We start from the raw sequence: 18,766 nt of genomic DNA, 5'->3' as shown, positions 1-18,766 counted from the left end.
GTTTGAGCCGCACCTCCTTGGTGAACAGACACTCGGATCGTACCTCCTCAATCTAGCTGAAGTCAGAAGGACAACAGTGCCCAGGCTGCGCTACCAGCTAAGCACACAACTCTTAGCTGGCGGTCTTTGTCATCGTTTGACCCGTGGAAGCATGAGGTAGGAACTTGTGAGGACCAGAGCTATATTGGACGCTCTCCTTATCGACTCACCGTTTTGCAGCCCGTGTAGACCGTGCCTTGTCTTGCCTTTAAAGGAATTGAAATTAAGCATTTTAATGAAATTTGAGCAATCCGGAATTATCCGACTCATCACAATATATCATCCAGCCCAATAACTGCCTGGAGTGCATATCGTCATCCGTCTTAGTTATCTTGCAGATTGGTGTGCTCTCTCCATATCATATCTATACCTGGATGCCATCGACCAGGTTCTGAAACATGCGCTGAAACGAACGATGTATCATTTCGATCAACGTCAGCTTCGACAGTTGCCTTACATGAAACCGCACTCCCACCAACAATATGCATCGAACAAATAATTATTTCCTACGATGACGACGACGACGACCATTTCTCATCGCGGATTTCGCTGAAGCTTCGGCACTATTTTCCAATTCTGAGTATGGTATCATCATCATCAACTATAGCAGCAGCAGCAGCTACGGTGGTATCATCACAGTAATAGTGCTACTGTGTGTTTATACGCTGACAATGACAACGATAATGATAATTTGCTGTTTGTAGATTCGCCGCATCCGATTCGCCTCCGCATGCATTGGCGTAGTTGGGGATTTTCCAGGAGGGGCCCTGGGGCTGTTAGCATTACAGTTTTGTTACATTCTACTTCGTTTCAATATTTCAAGTACATAGTAGTTGCTGATCATTTCTGAAGAAGAAAGATTTGCTGGTCTAAAAGCCACCACTTCTGATTGTTATGCAGAAATTTCTGGGTTCAATCCCTGGTCCGTCTCTTCACGCCTACACAGCCCCTGAGCTACGCCAATGTCTACACATATAACACAAAAGCTCGTTGTCGGCAACCGATGATGGTAGCTTGTAATTATAATTAATCCATTGATGTGCTGTGTACGGGAAAACGGAAAATAGATATGTGTTACCACTAATTGGATTCCCCATTTTCGCATATTCACCACACCCCATTGTTTGAAATTATTTTGCATTGTTTCCTGCATCAAGAGCAACTACTAACCGAACACCATGTCTTCTCCTCCTTTTCCCTATTTTTTCCAGATATCAAAACAGATGAACCAAGTGTGTAGTTCGATACTGAACTCCACCTTCCAGAAGCTCCAGACACAGATGCTGAATCGTTTTCAGATCGTGAAAGCAAAAATGCCACGCAGGTAAGCGAACAATCTTATCAACCGCATAAATCTAAACCAAACAACGACAACAACACCGCATCGGACAACCTCATACACGGGTGGCTATCCGATAATGTGAGAAATTTCAATTGTTCGATGTCTCATCAGGTTACTTCCCCGCAGTCGTCGGCGGCAGGGAGCCGTTAATGCATTTTCACTGTAGGTACATTGGATTCGAAGATCCGCACCTGGGGATGTATTGATTATGGGCGATGTTCGTTCTAATGTGAGAGTAGGGGACACCAGTTCTATTTCAGTTTAAACATGTGGTCTATGTACGTGAAAACCCTAGAACTCTTTTAGGCGTTGACAATTATTGAGGAATTTCGGTGGTAATCCTCTAAGAAAATCTTGCAGCAATTCGTTGAGGAATTCTTTCGCTAATATCTTGAGAAGTTCCTTTGGAAAATCTTCAAGGAATTCCCCAATTATTGAGGAATTTCGGTGGTAATCCTCTAAGAAAATCTTGCAGCAATTCGTTGAGGAATTCTTTCGCTAATATCTTGAGAAGTTCCTTTGGAAAATCTTCAAGGAATTCCCCCTGTAATTCCTTGAGAAATTCCTCAGTCGATTTCTTGAGGAATTCCTCCAGAAATACTTGAAAACCCCATCTGGTAATTCCTTGAGGAATTCCTACGGCAATCCTGTGAGGAATTCCTCGGACATTTATTGACAAGTTGCTCTTGCAATCCTTTGAGAAGTTCCTCTGGATTTCAACAATTTGAGAAATTTCTCTGACAATTTCTTGAGGAATTCTTTCCAAAATGCATGAGGAGCTCGTCCGGTATTTTCTAGAGGAACTTCTACAACAATTCCTTGAGGAATTCCTGCGCCATTTTCTTGTGAACCTCCTGCGGCAATTCCTTGAGAAATTCCTCCGGCAACTCTTTGAAGAATTCCCCTAACAATTCCTTGAGGAATTCCTGAAGAATTTCTCTGGCAATGAACATTTTTTTGAAGTTCCTCTGGCACAAAATTCCGACCTTGATGCAACCCATTTGGCCAAACCAAGAATGCTACCGACATCGAACCAAGTACGTCGGTAGCATTCTCGGCACCCGTTACATACTGGATCTCGCGTTCGAGATTCGAGAAGCAAGTTAAGTAAAGAAGGAATTTGAGTAATCGTACCAGAGAAATAAGAGGAAGGCTCCTAGATTTACCAGATATTTCCGGCAAGCCGACGATTCAGATAAGATGCTGCAAATTACATGTAGACGTGGATAAATCTGGAAACTAAACTCAATCTAGAAACTTCACTACAAGTTTTTCCATAAGTTTCATCAGGGTTTCTTTCTGAAACTGCTCTAAAAATACCTCTATGAATGGATCTCTAAGGATATATCGCTGATGTTGTCACGGATTGTCTCATGGAGTTTCTCCCGGAATTACTCTTGAATATTTTCCGCGATTCCTTCCGGTGTTTCACTTGAGACTTTCTAATGAGATCTTTCCGCGATTTTCCCCAGAATTATCACAAGGATTATTCCTAAATAGCATTCGTCCATTGATTTCTCAGGGAGTTTTTCACGAATGATCTGCAAGAGTTCCTCTCGGGCTTTTCTTCGAAGTGCCTCCTGTAATTTCGTCAAGAAATTTCCATGAGCTTTCTTTCAGAGTTGTTTCTTGGATTGCTACAGGAATTTCAGCTGGGATATTTCCTAAAAGTTCTTGTGGGATTTCTTTCAAGGTGTTCCAGAGATTTCTGAGTTACTTCTGGGACTTCTTTCAGAAAATTCTATATGCTGTTAGTCCTAGGATATCTTTCAGAGTTTTTCTGAATATTCCCTGGACGTTCTCCTAGGATTTGTTCCTGAATGCCTCTTCGAGTTTCTGCAGTAGTTATAGCTGGTGTTTCTCATGAAATTCATCCCGTGATTCCTTTTTAAGCCTTTTCCAGATTGTCTGATAGTTGTTTATCGGATTTCTTGCAGTGATCCATCTGAGACTTTGTTTACAGATTTTCCCCAGATTATTCGCAGGAAAAACCTTTCTTCAATGGGGAAGGATCCCCACTGTTGGAGGAAATTATGCAACTGCATCCAATAAGTTGAACTTTTGTGGCAAAAATGGTTGCTCCCGGAGTTTTTGCAGGGATTTTTTGCAGATTTTTTTTTTCGGAATGTTTCCTGGGATAACTTTTAAAATTCCTTATTAGAAATTCCCGGATAAATATCCGAACGGATCGAGGTGCAAGACGGTCCGTAAATATTGAAGAAATCTCGTTCCTTTCGAGAAATCCTGGATGAAAAAACTGGGAGAGTTGGAGGAGGAAGTCAGAATAAAACTCTGTCAAACCTGAGAACAAAAAACCTTGGATAAGTTCAAGGAAAAACTCGCTGGTAGATTTCTGTGGGAAACAAAAGAAGTTTAAAAAAGGAATTAGGGTAGAAATCTAGGGAGGAGTTCAAGGAAGAATTATGGATAGAACAGACATCCAAGTTCAGTTCAAAAACTGTGTAAGGAATTTAAAGTCCGTATGGTCTGTGTGGGTTGGGTTACTTATTGGACTCTTAAACGCACTTTGAAACGCATTGCTTCCTCGAAGTCTGAGATGTGAAACTGCCAATGACATCCGCACGTCTGGGTAGCGGACATCCGGATGTCCCTGATTAGCTCACCTCGTGGCGTTTCTCAGGGTCGGCTTCAACCTGCTCAAGGGGTCCTCAAAGGATAACAACAACGGTCGGACGCACATGCATAGGAAACCTTGCCAACAATAATATAAGTTTTAAAAAGTTCATTTTACTAGTTTATTTTTATTACAAATTCATGATGGGGTTGAATGCTGGTGGTTTAGGATTATTTTTTTTGTCTAGTTCATTTATTTATGGCTCAATCGCGTGTAACGCTTTACGGAGCCGCAATTCATTATTTGTATTCAGTTACATACAATTTTTCTGATTTTCTTAGGTACTCAAGGTTAGTACTGGGAGGAGGCCAGGGTACTCGTGGCTGCTCGAGGTTAGCGGGTCACAAAATTTCAAGGAAAGGCATGGTGAGGATAAGGTTTCAGGGTTCTCTGTAGCACATCCGGGAGGTATGGTGGTTTAGGATTAGTAAAGGAAACGTTGCGGCCGATAGATGATGGTGGGGCCCATTACGGATCAACGAAGCGTACATTAATGCTTGGTGTCCATTTGATGGCATGGAATGGGATCGGAATCGGCACTTTCCGGTCACATATGAGTGGCTCGTTCCTCCGGGTTTGCGGTCTGACTCCGGTCCAGGTCACAGAAAGGGTGGCGGAAGATGGTGTGAGGAGCCGGGGTCTGCTTGCTCCACCATTGGCCCGTTGGGTAATTCACTTATGGTGTCAGCGACGCCACGGTCACGGGTCGGGTAGCCGAGTGGATTGTCCGGGAGGGCCAGCATTCACTCTTGCCTTGGACTGGTTTCGATTAGCGAATCCGGTCGGTACAATATGCTCGTCGCTCCGGGTCTCCGCGACGCCTGCTTTCGAGGTCACGGATCGGGTAATCAGGTGGGCTGACCAGCTGGATGGAAGGGTTCGGCCCGTTGATCCGATGTACTGACCTAGTGGCTTGAAGTGTCCCCGGATGGAAGATGATGGCCGGAATTGGGTCCACGTAGTTTCTTCCCCTTTTTGCGGTCGGCAAAGTTCCCAGATGGACGACGATTTGTCGCAATTCCGTGGATCCGGCCCAACCACTAACTCGTCGAAGAATCTAGTAAAAAAGGCACAATGCATTCCTCTGGCGGCGAAGAAAACTCTTTGGCTTGGAAAATGCTTGACTTGGAAAAAGAGGTAGCTGTGTCGTCTTGGGCGCTTCATCTACACTCTATCAGTGCTCGTCATCGACTATCCACTCATCCTCATCCTCCTTTTCGTTCACCCCTCTTTCTCCTCTCTCCCTTCTTTCCACTTAGCTTCGCCGAGGATATGGTGTTGCCACTGTCAACCAGGCTCAGAAGCGTTAGTAGTTGTGTACATGGTGAACCCAGAAAAGGCAGGTTAGCATTAACGCTTTTCTGCCTCTTTTGGTTTGGTATACTTCGTGCAAGTATCAGGTATCAGAAGGCCGGCTCCAGAGGCACGTTATCCTCCATTTGGAACATTTGTGCCATCGTCATACATATAAGCCTATTTCATCATTTACCTGAGGGAGAATGGGACAAGGGTTGGAATGGGATTAAGAAAGGGAAATGTGATGAAATAGGAAGGGGTGCCCTAGAAAAGGGAATAAACGCATAAGCGCAACGAGAGCTCATAGCCCATACCATAGCGGGTTTAATCAGTGCCCTGAAAAGGACACTGTAAAACGCATAAGCGTAAAGAGGGCCTATAGCTCATTGGAGGTAGCTTGTGATGTCATGCGACTTTCAATATGACATTGAAAGGCACGTCATCGAAAGCATCCTCAACATTCAAGAAAACACCCAAGCAAAAACTACGTTTGAGCGAGTGCTTTCTAGAAAACGTATACAACTTTGTATAAAAGAGTCACTGTGGACATCCCAAATGTGAGTTCACATGAATAGGCATATTAGCTAGACGAACATCAAAATGTGATGATTAAAAAATGCTTAAATCTTTGAAATTTGATTTAAAACGAAATATTATGCATGAGTCGTTAATATAGATGTTAATTGCCCTTTTTACCTTTTGATTGTTTTAAAAAAATATTTCCATGCAGTCAAAAAAGCCCAAAATCGCATATTTTGCCCTATAAATTGAAGTATAGCTCAAAATTGTGCCGTGTTGGAGCAAATCTGAACCCGGAATCGGAATCAGCAGCCCAAAGTCTGCCAGAGACACATAAGTTTGCTCTTGAGACAAAAATGTGTAATCGACAATGCGTTTCAAGCATTTCAGAAAGAAGGAGGTAATCAAATAAATCTACAACTCATTCCTTCTTCATACAACGCACGCACCCTTTCGGGATAAAACAATAGAGTAATTTCACGCCATGAACATACCCAATAGAAAACTACAAGAGTTCAAAACATGTTTGAAATAGTCAAATCCCTCTGGAGAAAAATAGGACAAAACCCAATTTGCTCCTGGAGATTTGAAGTAAGCAGAGCTTTATAGTGCCCTCTTAATCGATTCTATAGCTACAATCCTCGGGGCAGAAGCTAGAGATTCGTAGCTATACAAAAGACTGGTTTATCCGAAGATATTTTAAACTTTAACAGATCAGAGTTCCATTCAGGAATATGTACCTCTTGCGGTCCGCACAGACCGCAGAGGACAAGCTTCTTTGAAAGCAATAGCTATGGTATACCACAATGGAGGGCGTTGTAGTAACAAATCCACAATGAAGCTCTGTTGGAAGCGAGTTATCCATAAAATGTGATCGCAACCAATTAGTACAGGCTCCCCAGTTTACGAATGAATGCTCAAGAGTGCAAGGGGTGCAAGATCAAATGGAGACTCTTCATCTGATACATGCCAATCAGTCAACTCATGACAAATTCTGCTCATGCAGAGTTGGTTTTTTTTTGGGTTAAGTGCAAACTGTACTCCCTAAGTATTACATCAAGCATCTCAAATTAATGTTTTAGCTACTTCAGATGATATAATCATCGTAGCAATACTGCCAAATATAAGAGAAAAGATGCTGAAAACAAGAGCTTGCTTGAACTCTTGAAGGCATCCATAAAGAAAGGTTGAAACATACTGTTGACCGTTATGTGTCCGACAAACTTTTTGCTTTTTTCTACACCGTGCTTTTTAAATGGGCACTGGGTACACGGGTACCCTGTCGGCCACATAAGGGTTAACGTTATTCTAAAATGCAGCATACTCGAGGCACGACACTTCATTTATAATGAAAGAAGCAAAATTGGGTTGTCTAGTTAACCTATACAAAAGATACCCTATACTATTTGAGAAAGAGCCACTTGCAGCAAATGTCCACTCCAAGCTCATGAACCTCCTTTCGGCGTTCTTCCTGGAATCTTCCAATTAATCAATGATGCCCTTTCTCTTCGGTAACGTCACAACGAACTGGTCGATCGCGAACGGTTGTTTCTTCTTTTCAAGTGGATTCTTCTACAAAGTGCGTGCTGACTCTATCCATCCAAACACAGTATTTTGGAAGGTTACTGGTGCATCTTCTTCAGTCGGAATTTTCCGTCCTGCAGCAGATCAATGTAGTACTCGGCACCGCATCGATAATTTTGTGGATATCCGATGTTTGGCAGAACTCCTAAGGATCTGCTAACACGATGCGATCCAATAGATCCCAAAAACGTGTGCGGAACGGAGGATGATAGGCTGTTGTTCATGATGGCATCGTATCGCTTCAGTATCTTCATCTTCTGAATCCTTCATACAGAAACGCTGGATGAAATGATTCCGAACAGAAGCAGCATCGCCAGATGCTGGTAAACGATGGCTCGTGCTTATCTTCGTCTTCTTGTTCTCGATGACGAAGGTTTTGCTCAGACCGACGACGGATTGATGAACTTCGAAATGGTTTCTCAAGAAGGTAATTAAATATCGGTCTACAGGTACTTCCTTGGTTTATGCTCTGCTTTCCAGAACTGCTTTGGCTTGCAGTATCAGTTCTCTATGTTCCCCGACAAAACTGTGCTTGCAGCTTCTATTTCTTGTTAGCTGCATGGTTCAGCCTTGCTTGACGATTCTTTTCCGACACCTTTGCATCATCTTTGTCAATCTTTGTCACGTTCTTCTTCAATTTTTTTCACAAAAGAACCCGCGTTATTGATACTGCTCCGTATCTACTTCTCTCGCAGCAGAGAACTGCAGAATCATTAAAAATGATGCTAAGGAAATCCCTCAATTATGTGAGGGGGTTAGAAGCAAAGGGGTGTAAGTGACAAAAACTCACTTTCTAGTAAATGACGTTTAAAGTTTTCCGTCAATTTTTTACCCTATACAAAATGTAAGGAGCTTCAAAATCGACCCAATTTTTCGATTTATTGTAATTTTTCTAATCTTCGTAAAAATAATCTTAAAAAGTTCGTAAAAGATTGAAATCTGAAGATTTTTTTGATATGCTCAGCTTAAAATCGTCAAAATGGTCACTTACTCTCCTTTGATTCTGGGCCCCTCATTTATTATCGAAGATTTCGAAGAACATTATTAAGCTGAACGCCGATCACACACTGTCCCAGTTAGGATATATCAAGAACCAATTTTAGATGGAGAAAGTAACCTTAGTGAAACTTCAAAGGCACACCTAATTCAATTCTATCTACAATTTGATGAAACCCTAAAAGAAAGCTTTCTCAGGCAACTTACCCTTAGCAGAGTCCGAAAACGTCAAAGATTGATAAATATTAACTACCAAATCAATTCGGCAATAGCTCCAATCCAACCCGGACGTCAAACGCCGTCCACCCATCCATCCATCCATTCATCCTTTGTAGCGCTGCTGCCGTCAATCCATCGAAAATCCTGCGTCGGAGCCGCATACGAAAAACCGGATACCGATAAATACAGGGATTTCCGGCTGTTCTGTTTCGTTTCGATTTTTCCTCCTCACTTTGACACGGGGCTGCCCGTGCCGTGGCCCGGACTGAGCTTGAACTGCGTTGTTAGATCGACGACGACCGTTGTCCATGGTCCGCTTTTGCACAGGCAAGGCCAGGTCCAGGCAGCTCGACTCGAGGTGGAAAATTTCCTTCCCAGTAAAAATACAATCAATTTAGGAAATGAATTCAAAGTCTTGTGCTTGTGTTCTGCTCTTCTCGCACCAGTGGTCTTCAGAATGTTTCCTCGGTTACACTGACTGGCCTAAGGAAACAATCCTCCACTGCTGAAGGAGCACAGCAATCGTCGTCGGGCGAGGAAGAAATTTCACTTTACCGATACTAGGAGATGATATCTGCTTGACTGGTTACAATGAGCTAAATGGGAATGTTACCTTCTTGTGTTTCTTTAGTATTTGTTAACGTTATTATTGCATTAGTAGTTGTAAATATTTATTAAGGTTTTTGAAAACCATGTACGTTTCATCGCAAATTTGTTGAGAAATGTTTGCTTGAAATGTTAAGAGTCCTCAAACGTGAATTAATTATTGCTGCTAAATATTATTCTGGGTTTCTTTTCGCTGCTCAATAACGATGTTACAAAGTATCACCAAGAAGGTCTGAAACTATTTTCATTTCGCCAAGTATACACGAATGACCCACCAACGCAACGGGGAATGTACAGGTCATCGGTAGTGGGGCTGCTGGGAAAGCTGTTCCCAAAAAGGAAATTGGAAATGCGAGGCGGCAGTTGAGAAACCTCGCATATCAACAATCATCCTCCTGTCCAGCCTGTCGCAGAGTTCATGTAAATGCGAATGGGGCTGTAACTTTCCCCAGATAGTGGAAATGTCCGTTCCAGCAGCATTTGACGAGAGGAAAACGGCCAACAGCGAGCGAGACGATCGATAGCCACTAGCCAGCCAACAATGTTTCAGACGGGTGTTCGGGTGTTTGTGCTTTACTCCAACTTGAACTGAACCTCTCTCACTCTGGGTGTCCCTATCATACAGGTCCATCTCGGACGGTGGTTGTTCCGGAAAGCAAAACAAACAGATAGACAGCGCCGCGGTGTATGAGAACTGAGGGGCTAAAAGGAACGTGATGATCCTCTTTGTTGATTTATTCAAAGTTGAAATTGTTTCGAAAACTCTTTCCGAACACGATTGTTGGATTGGTCGGTTGTTATTTTTCCATGGGAAATCCAACATCATTGTGCTATCCAGTTTGAAAATAAAAACAGCAAGCAGAAAAATCGGACAGAGTGTAAATCGGATTTTCATGTTGTTTCTGTGAATTGGTTTACCAACATTCGAAAGAGTGGTTTATTGAGTCGCTTGTACCTATGTACGTAAGAAAAATCGATGGATTGGATTTGATAGTTACGATTTGAAGTAGAACAGTGAAACAAACTTCTTGGTAAGGGCGAAATACCTGGAATTTCTTTATGAATTTCTCCAGGTATGTATCTCTTCTTCTCGGAATTTCTGCAGGCATTCTTCCAAATATTCCTTCGTCAATTCTTTCGAGGGTGTCTTAAAGTCCGATAGTAACTATTTCGGGGATTTTTTCGAGAAATACTTTTAGAATTCTTCCTACGATTAGTTTAGAAATTTTTACAATGATTTATGCAAGGACCGTAAACCGGGGTCAAATTGATCAAGCGGGGTGGAATTGATCATTTGGTTACTACATTGTAATTGCATACCAGGAACTTCTAAGCGTCGCAATGATCTCAAACTTGTTACCTCATCTAGTTCATAGATGTCTTGAGATGAGTTAAGACTTTTATTTGTTTAGAAAAATATTAGTTTTGCTTTATTTTTTTTTGGAATTTGCGATGTATTTCTCACTTAGGTGAAATCATTGCTTCTAAACAATCAATTGCCACTAGGACTTCCTGTAAATTATTTGTTTTAACATTTTTGTGGAGCCTTGGTTGGGAAGTTATGAAGCTATTCTGAATTTGAATAAGTTAAAAAAAGTTCTTTTTTTTACGAAAAAGTCATTTATTGTAACAAAAAACACTTATTTCAAAGGAAATTGCCTACCTTTAGGCGTTAAGGGGGAAATTTCAAAATTTAATTTTGCATTTTAAGTGTCAAATTCAGTAGTTGTAAGAGTTTTGATGCGTTATTAATTTTTTTTATTTTTGAATTAATTTAACTAGAAGTTTAAACTTGTTGAATAAAATTCTGTCACATGGTTTCATAGAGCTCCACTGGGTACTGATTTTACAGAAATTCTTTTGGCAATATTTGAATTGTCACTCATGTTATCCGCAAAAGTTGTTTTAAAGTGATCAATTTGACCCCGGATTACAGGCTTTTTAATTAATATAAAAAAAAACTTCTCCAGGGATGCATCGAAGAATTTCCGCAGGTCTTCGGTGACTTCTCAAAGGAATTTCTTCCGGTTTTTTTTTTCAGGTGTTGGTGTTGGTGTTGGACTTCCTCCCAGAATTCCTTCAGGAATTTGTCTAGGAATTCCTTTATGAAGTCGTCCTAGAACTCTTTCGGGATTTTTTCCTGGGATTCCTGCAACAGCGCCCCCCGAAGCATTATTTCCTTCTGGAACTTCTCGATAGATTCATCCAGGAATTTCTTCCTGATTTTTTTTTTCAGGAACTCTACCAGATATTCATTCAGATATTTTTACTAGAATTCTTTCAGGAGTTATTTTCTGAATTATTTCGGGATTGTTGTTGGACTTCCACCCGGGATTCCTTTGGGAATTCTTTCAGGTACTCCTTTGTGAATTCCTTCAAGAATTTCTCCTGGAATTCTTTCAGTCATTTCTCCTGTGATTTCTTCAATAACACTAGTTTACAGCATTGTTGAACTCGGTAAGCTGATGATCATTTTTGATGTAGAATCATGCCCTGAGTTCGAAAACGTGATGAAAAAAAAAATACAGTAGAGCGGAAATTTTTTCGAGTTTCCATACAAGGTTGATGATTTGAAATCGACTTCTGTTCTCACTTCACGCATCTCACTCTCGGTAAAAAAGGCTCCGATTGAGCTGATTTTTTTACTGTAACTCGCCTACATATGATATGTCAAATAAACGTTGAGAAAGAATTTTTAGGTTGTTTTTACTTATTGAAAAAAAAAAATACATTTCTTCAAATATTTTTGGGAATTTTGCTTAAATTTAAGGAGTTCATCCCAAAAACTCGCCAATATCTTGAATATCATCAATCTGACGCAAAACCTGCATTCAGATGATCGAATGGCATTGTATTCAGCTTTTAATTTATAGAAAAAGATTTGAATTTTTTAAACAAAACGCAAGATATTTAAATTTTAGTAAATTCCATATTTAAAAAAAAATTGAAAAACTCGATATTGAGCTAAAACTCAAAAACTGCTCTAGTTAAAATTTTTTGAAGGGCTTTCTGATACATTTAAAAGTTTATCTAGCAATGCCACCAGAAAATATTATTACTTCAAGAATTCATCCTAAGATTTGTCTAGGCATTTTCCAGGATGCATTCAGATGTTTCGTCCGAAATTTATGCAAGGGTTCCTTTAGGAATTTCTCCTGATATTCTTTCAAGAATTTCTCCTGGAATTGTTTAAAGAATTTCTCCAGGAATTCCAACTGAGTTTCCAACAGGCATTTCTCCAGAGATCTTTCCAGGTATTCCTCCAAGAATTTCTTCAGGTATTCTTTCATGCATTATGCATTCCTTCAGGAATTCCTCTAAGGATTCTTTCAAGGGTTTCTTTCCAGAATTTCTTCAAAATATCCTTCTGGAACTTTTCGTTGGATTCATCCAGGAATTTATTTCAATTTTTTTGGAATTCTACCAGAGATCCCTTCAGTTATTTTTTCTGGGATTCTTTCAAGAATTCCTTTCATAATTGTTATGGGACTTCCTCCTAGGATTCCTTTAAAAATTCCTTCAGGTATTCATTTATGAATTCCTCCTGGGATCCCTTTAGGAATTTCTCCTTAAGTTCTTTGAAGAATTCCTCCTGGAATTTCTTCAATAACTTCACCTACGATTTCTTCAGTAATTTCTCCTAGGATTCCTGCAAAAGTGCCTCCAGAAATCATCTCGATAGATTCGTGCAGGAATTTCTTTCAGAATTTCTTTTTCAGGAACTCAATCTAAGATTCCTTCAGGTATTTTTACTAGGATTTTTTCGGGAATTCTTCTTGGAACTACTTTAGGAATTCCTCCCAGGATTGTTGTTGGACTTCCTTCCGGGATACCGTGAGGAATACCTTCAGGTATTCCTCAATAAATTCGTCCTAGTATTTTTTCAGGAATTCCTTCTAGAATTCTTCCAGTAATTCCTCCTGGGATTCCTTTAGGGATTTATCCTGGGGTTTCTTCAATAATTCCATCTGGGATTTCTTCAGCAATTTCAACTGGGATTCCTGCAAAAGCGAGTAACTAATTCCTTCTGGATCTTCCCGATAGATTTGTGCAGGAATTTCTTTCCGAATGTCTTTTTCAGGAACTTCAGAGATTCCTTCAGGTATTTTTATTGGGATTCTTTTAGGAATTCTTTTTGGAATTACATCAGGAATTACTTCCAGGATTGTTATTGCCGAGATTTCTTCAGAAATTCTTTAAGGGATTCATGCTTGGATTTGATCCGTAACCCGGGAAGTCCTCAAGGGATTCCTTCAGGAAATTCTACCGGGTTCCTTCAAACATTTTTCAGGGTCTTCTCCAGGGATGCATCTGATAATTTCTCTAGCAATGCCACCAGGAAATGTTTTGAGGAAATACTTCAGGAATTTCTACTGAGATTTGTTTTGGAATTTCCATGGGATGCATTCAGAGATGTTTCGCCTGAAATTTATCCAGAGATTCTTTTAGAAATTTCTTCTGATATTCTTTCAGGAATTCTTCTTGGAATTGTTTCAGGATTTCCTCCTGATATTTCTTCAGAAATTTCTCATGAGATTCGTCCAAAAATTTCTCCTGAGCCTCCCCAAGAAATTGTTATTGAAATTCTTCCAGGAATTCCACCAGGAACTCATCGCTTAATTTCTTCAGGAATTTCTCTTGAGATATTTTCAGGAATTTATCCTTGTAACTTTCCGGATATTCTTCTGGCATTTCTTTACGGATTCCTCTCGAGATTCCTTCAAGATTTTTTCCAGATTTTTCTTCATGGATGTATCCAAGAATTTCTCTAGGGATGCCTACAGGAACTCCTTGCCATCAATTCGGATTGTTCCAGAAAATTTTCCAAGGAATTTTCGAGAGATCTGAGATCTCTTCGAGGATTATCTCAGGTATTGCTCCATGTACTCCTTCAGAAATTCTGATTTCTCTACCATTTTTTTTTTCATATTTCCTTCTGGAACTTTTCGATTGATTTCTCCAGGAATATTCTTCAGAATTTTTTCGAAACTACCAGAGGTATTTCTACTGAGATTCCTGCATGAAGTCGTCTGAGGATTACTTTAGGAATTCCTCCTAAGATTCCTTCAATAATTCCAACTGGGATTTCTTCAGGAATTTCTCCTGGGATTCCTCTAAAAGTTTCACCTGAGATTCCTTCAGAAATTCCACTTGTCATCCGAAATGTATGTTTGTATTTTTTCCGAAATTTTTTTTCAGATTATTTTAAACATTCCTCCTGACATTCCTTTGGAAAATATTTTTGGGATTCTTTCATGAATTCATCGTGGAATTTCTTCTCTAATTCCTCCCGAGATTCCTTCAGAAATTCCTACCGGGATTCCTTCAGGAATTCTTCCAGGGTCTTCTTCAGGGATTCACCTGCCCAAATGCCATAAGACCCTATTCTTAAACTTCTTTAGAGATACCGTCCTGACCTCCTTCTGAGATTCCTCTTGGATTATCTTTAAGAATTTCTCAAAGTATTTCTCCTCCATAGATTATTTCAGGAATTGCTCATCTCAGAAGTTTTTCCAAGGAATCCTTCAAAAAATTCTTCAAACCTCAGAAATGGGAAAGAATGATTTTTTTACGAACCATTTTAGAGGTTTATTGAAAAATACCTGCACTGTAAGAACTTTGAATGGCAGTGTTAAAAAAAAACAAAAAAAAGGTAATGTCCAAGAGGATCATCGCGAGAAATAATAGGAAACAATATTTAGGAACTATCGTAAAACGCATTTCAATAATTTGTTCAGCTTCCCAATGTTTTACAGCCTACATTTTCCACCGGATTCCGCATTGAACGCAATCGATTGCAGGTATGACCTCTGCTTTTGTGAACATGATTCGCCTCTTTTATTGGATAATCAAATCACTCCCACTGAGCAGAAACGATTCATGTTATCGCACTGGTTCCAATATCCGATTATTGATTCCGCACAATGCCGGCCGGATCAGCACTTTCGAAATGAATTTCCTTTGTCCTATCACGCTGCCTGCACACACCTCAACTCAGCTACAACACGGTAGTGGGTCCACCCGAGAAAGGGAGCTGGAAAACACCCCCTTGCAGTAAGGAATCTGTCATCGACCGAACGAAAGCGGGCGTTGAGCGGGCGCGTGAAAATTCAATGGCTATATTATTTTTATTTTCTTGTTTTACGATACACTTTTGCGTTGTTGTTACCTTGTGTTCATTCTTCGCCCTCGAAGGGAAAGTTGACGCCCTCATCGGGTGCTTTACTGCTAGGTGCGGGTACGAAAAGGTTTCCGCAGTCAGCCGAAGTCGGTACCGGCGGCACCAAGTGTCATCCTAGCAACGACGTCGACGACGACGATCCTACAAATTCCGGTCCCAAGGAGAAACCAATCAATTTCAGTGCAACAACCAGCCAGCAGCAGCGGTGTGGAGCAGAGCATAAAACGCCACCCAAAAGCACCTCCACCGACGACCGAACGAAGTGTTGTTGCTTGCTCCCGGAGCGCTGTGACTGCTGGTGTGGCACTTAAAAAGCGAACGCCAAGTTATAGATGAAAGGATCTCCGGTGACATTGTGTCACTCCCCGTCGGTGCTCTCCGGCGCTGTAGTATGCGGGGCCGCACGGCGAAAACCTTTTCAGTTGGAGTTTCTTACCAATTACAGTGGTAGGTGGAATTGGTTCAGTAAGAAACGAAAATTTAGACAATTTAGGAAGGATACAATGGGAAAAAAAGATTCATAGCCTTTAAATATTGTAATTTCTTTATGATACATATTTTTAGCCCAACATACTTAAAAAACCGAAGAATTGCGGTAAAATATCACTGTAATCTCAACGTACGGTTAAAAGTTCGGTGCCTTTACAAATCAGAATCTCAGGAGTATGCTTCTGTCAAAACTACAAGAGTGTTCGGCACTTTTACAAATATACAAATAAAACCTTACTCATCGATATTTTATTGTTATACTGCAGTAAGCTGACTTCCAGCCTGAAAATTTGCTGAGTAGTCTAGGATGGTCAAATGCTTAAAACTTTTTTCTTCTGTTTTTGTTAACGTGTATTTTAACTGGAAGCAAATTCCATACTTAGCTATTTTTTCTTCGTTTTTTTTTAAATTTATGTTTAATACAAGCGTAAAGAAACATTTTTTGGAATTTTGATTACCAAAAATCGATTTTACGTACCATTCCCAGTGTTACAGCGCAAAATAGTTAACTGCATTTGACCATCCACAAATTATCTGTAGAATGCTGATTTCCAGCCTCAAAATTTGTGAAGTAGCCTACACAAATTTTGAGGCTGGAAATCAGCATTCTACAGATAATTTTTTTTCTGTATTAACCGTTATGTGGCCGGCAAACTTTTTGTTTTTTTCTACACCGTGTATTTTAAATGGGTGCTGGGTACCCGGGTACCCTGCCGGCCACATAAGGGTTAACGAGATTTTTAACCCAAGGCTAGTTCATCTCGGGACCCACGTTTTTACTTCCCTTCCGAAGGAAGAACCCACATTTTGTGAGTATGTCGGGAGTGGAATTCGATCTCAGGTCCTCGGCGTGATAGTCAAGTGTTCTAACCACCACAACAGGTCCGCTCCACATCTACCCGATTTGTATGCTTTAGAAATGCTCTACACACCATAGGTATATACATTCATAAGTATAAGGCACAAACATTCAAGAATGATTATAATTTCATGATGACATTTTCAAGAGATTTTGTGTTAGGTCCAGAATATAAATTTCAAAGAGAGCATGTAAAGCAATTGATTTAAACCAAAACTTGAAGATTTTTTTTTTTTTGATAAAAAAAAAAATTATCTGAATAATTTTATTAAAAAACATTTGGTAGTAATTACTAGATATCTCTATAATGTTTAGGAAAATACTTGTATTCTCGAGTCATTTTTCATCAAGAATGCCGAAGTGTTTCTTTGGAAAATTTTATATTAGTTTCTCAAATTCTAATAATTTCTAAGAGAAGCAATTGTAAAAATTCCAAAGAAATTCTAAGCAAATCTGTAGAATTTCTTTAAATACGTTTCACAACAGAAACGATAAACAAGATGAATTAATAAATAAATAATTAAAGCATGTGAATGCCTCATCGCTCATCATCGATCAACTGTGGTTACAACACAACTGTGCCACATAAGAGCGGGCGAAAAAGTAAAAACTTGTAATTGAGTAGCGAAAATTCCATTTCATTTACAAGAAATAAAATTATTTTCATACATTCATTCATTATGGAAACCAAATCTCAACTCTAATGGAACAATATAACGGATGGTTATTGTTCATTTCTATGTGTTTTGTGAGTTGAAGACTTGAGTGACAGCTTTCGATTTAACACTTTTGGCGTCATCAGACGCGCTTCGAGAATTTTCTGCCCCATGATTTGATTCAATTTGCCATATGTGTAACAAGTTCAGAACGCATGTTTTTTTGGGGAATATTCCATGTAGTTTAAAAGCTTGTATTGGATTGACCTGAAATGTTTCAAGTTTCCTGTTCGTTGAATTTTCTGAAAGAATTTTGTATTGAAATTGAGATTGTTCAATTGTTTACCAGATTCCGTAAAATGCGAAACTCATTTCGCCGCCATGACTATTCGAGACTCCACTGGAAGATGTGTGGTGTTATTTCCGAAGGAACCAGATGTCCTGAACAGGCTGGGAGACTCTCGTTCCATCGCTTCTTGACGTTTTCGGTTTTCTTGTATTTGTCTCTAGAATGTCTTCTTCAAGGGAATCTTTCACTGTTGGTGGTGCACGCCAGTTTTATATGGGAGTACATACGTTCATCTAGGCCACATGGCACCGATCGGTACTAGCACTAAAGTATAGTTATGTCCGGGCAGAAGCCGTATTATATGTCTCACAATTGCATCATTTGACCGGAGAGTGTCACGACGAAACTCCGCGTTGTATTTGATGCATCGTGTTCCACTGTTAATATAGCGCAATTATTTCACCACTGGACTATCGCACTAGTTTTCAAGAGTGCAAAGCGCAAATAAAAGTGCGCGATTGCATCAAATAAACTCGGTGTCTTCAGAGCACTTATTCAGCATAGATCTAAAAAATAGTGCGCCGAATACATCAACTTGATTTGATATAATAGCGCACTTTTATTTACGTTTTCGCACTTAAGACTAAGTGCGCAGTCCAGTGGTGAACTAAATGCGGTATACTAGTTTACAACATTTTTGAACTCGGTAAGCTGATGATCATTTTTAGTGTAGAATCATGCCCTGAGTTATAAAACGCGAAAGAAAAAAAAATACAGTAGAGCGGAAATTTTTTCGACTTTTTATACAAGGTCGATGATTTGAAATTGTTTTTTTTCTGTTTTTAAGCACATTCACACATCTCATTCTCCGTAATCAATGCTCCGATTTAGCTGATTTTTTTACAGTAATTTGCCCACATATGATACGTCAAATATACAATTAGAAAAAATGTTTAAGTTGTTTTTTTTTCTCATTGAAAAAGAAAATACATTTCCACATATTTTTTTTGAAATTTTGCTAAAATTTGAGGAGATCGTCCCTAAAACTCGCCAATA

The 18,766-nt window shown here is 39.8% G+C and overlaps 1 protein-coding gene across 1 annotated transcript in view; it reads left to right on the top strand.

The window, feature by feature from the left end:
- The first annotated feature begins 1,202 nt into the window (after positions 1 to 1,202).
- Positions 1,203 to 18,766, top strand: part of LOC109407805 (uncharacterized) — a 76,938-nt gene continuing 59,374 nt past the window's right edge. The window contains exon 1 of the mRNA XM_062842419.1: positions 1,203 to 1,363. Coding sequence (XP_062698403.1) covers positions 1,218 to 1,363 — 146 coding nt within the window. The 5' untranslated portion in view covers positions 1,203 to 1,217. The remainder of the gene's footprint in view (positions 1,364 to 18,766) is intronic.

The sequence above is a fragment of the Aedes albopictus genome, chromosome 3 (genome assembly GCF_035046485.1).
Source record: "Aedes albopictus strain Foshan chromosome 3, AalbF5, whole genome shotgun sequence".
In the NCBI taxonomy this organism is placed as follows: domain Eukaryota; kingdom Metazoa; phylum Arthropoda; class Insecta; order Diptera; family Culicidae; genus Aedes; species Aedes albopictus.
Note: the sequence above shows the minus strand (reverse complement) of the source record. Positions and strands in the feature narration are given on the sequence as shown.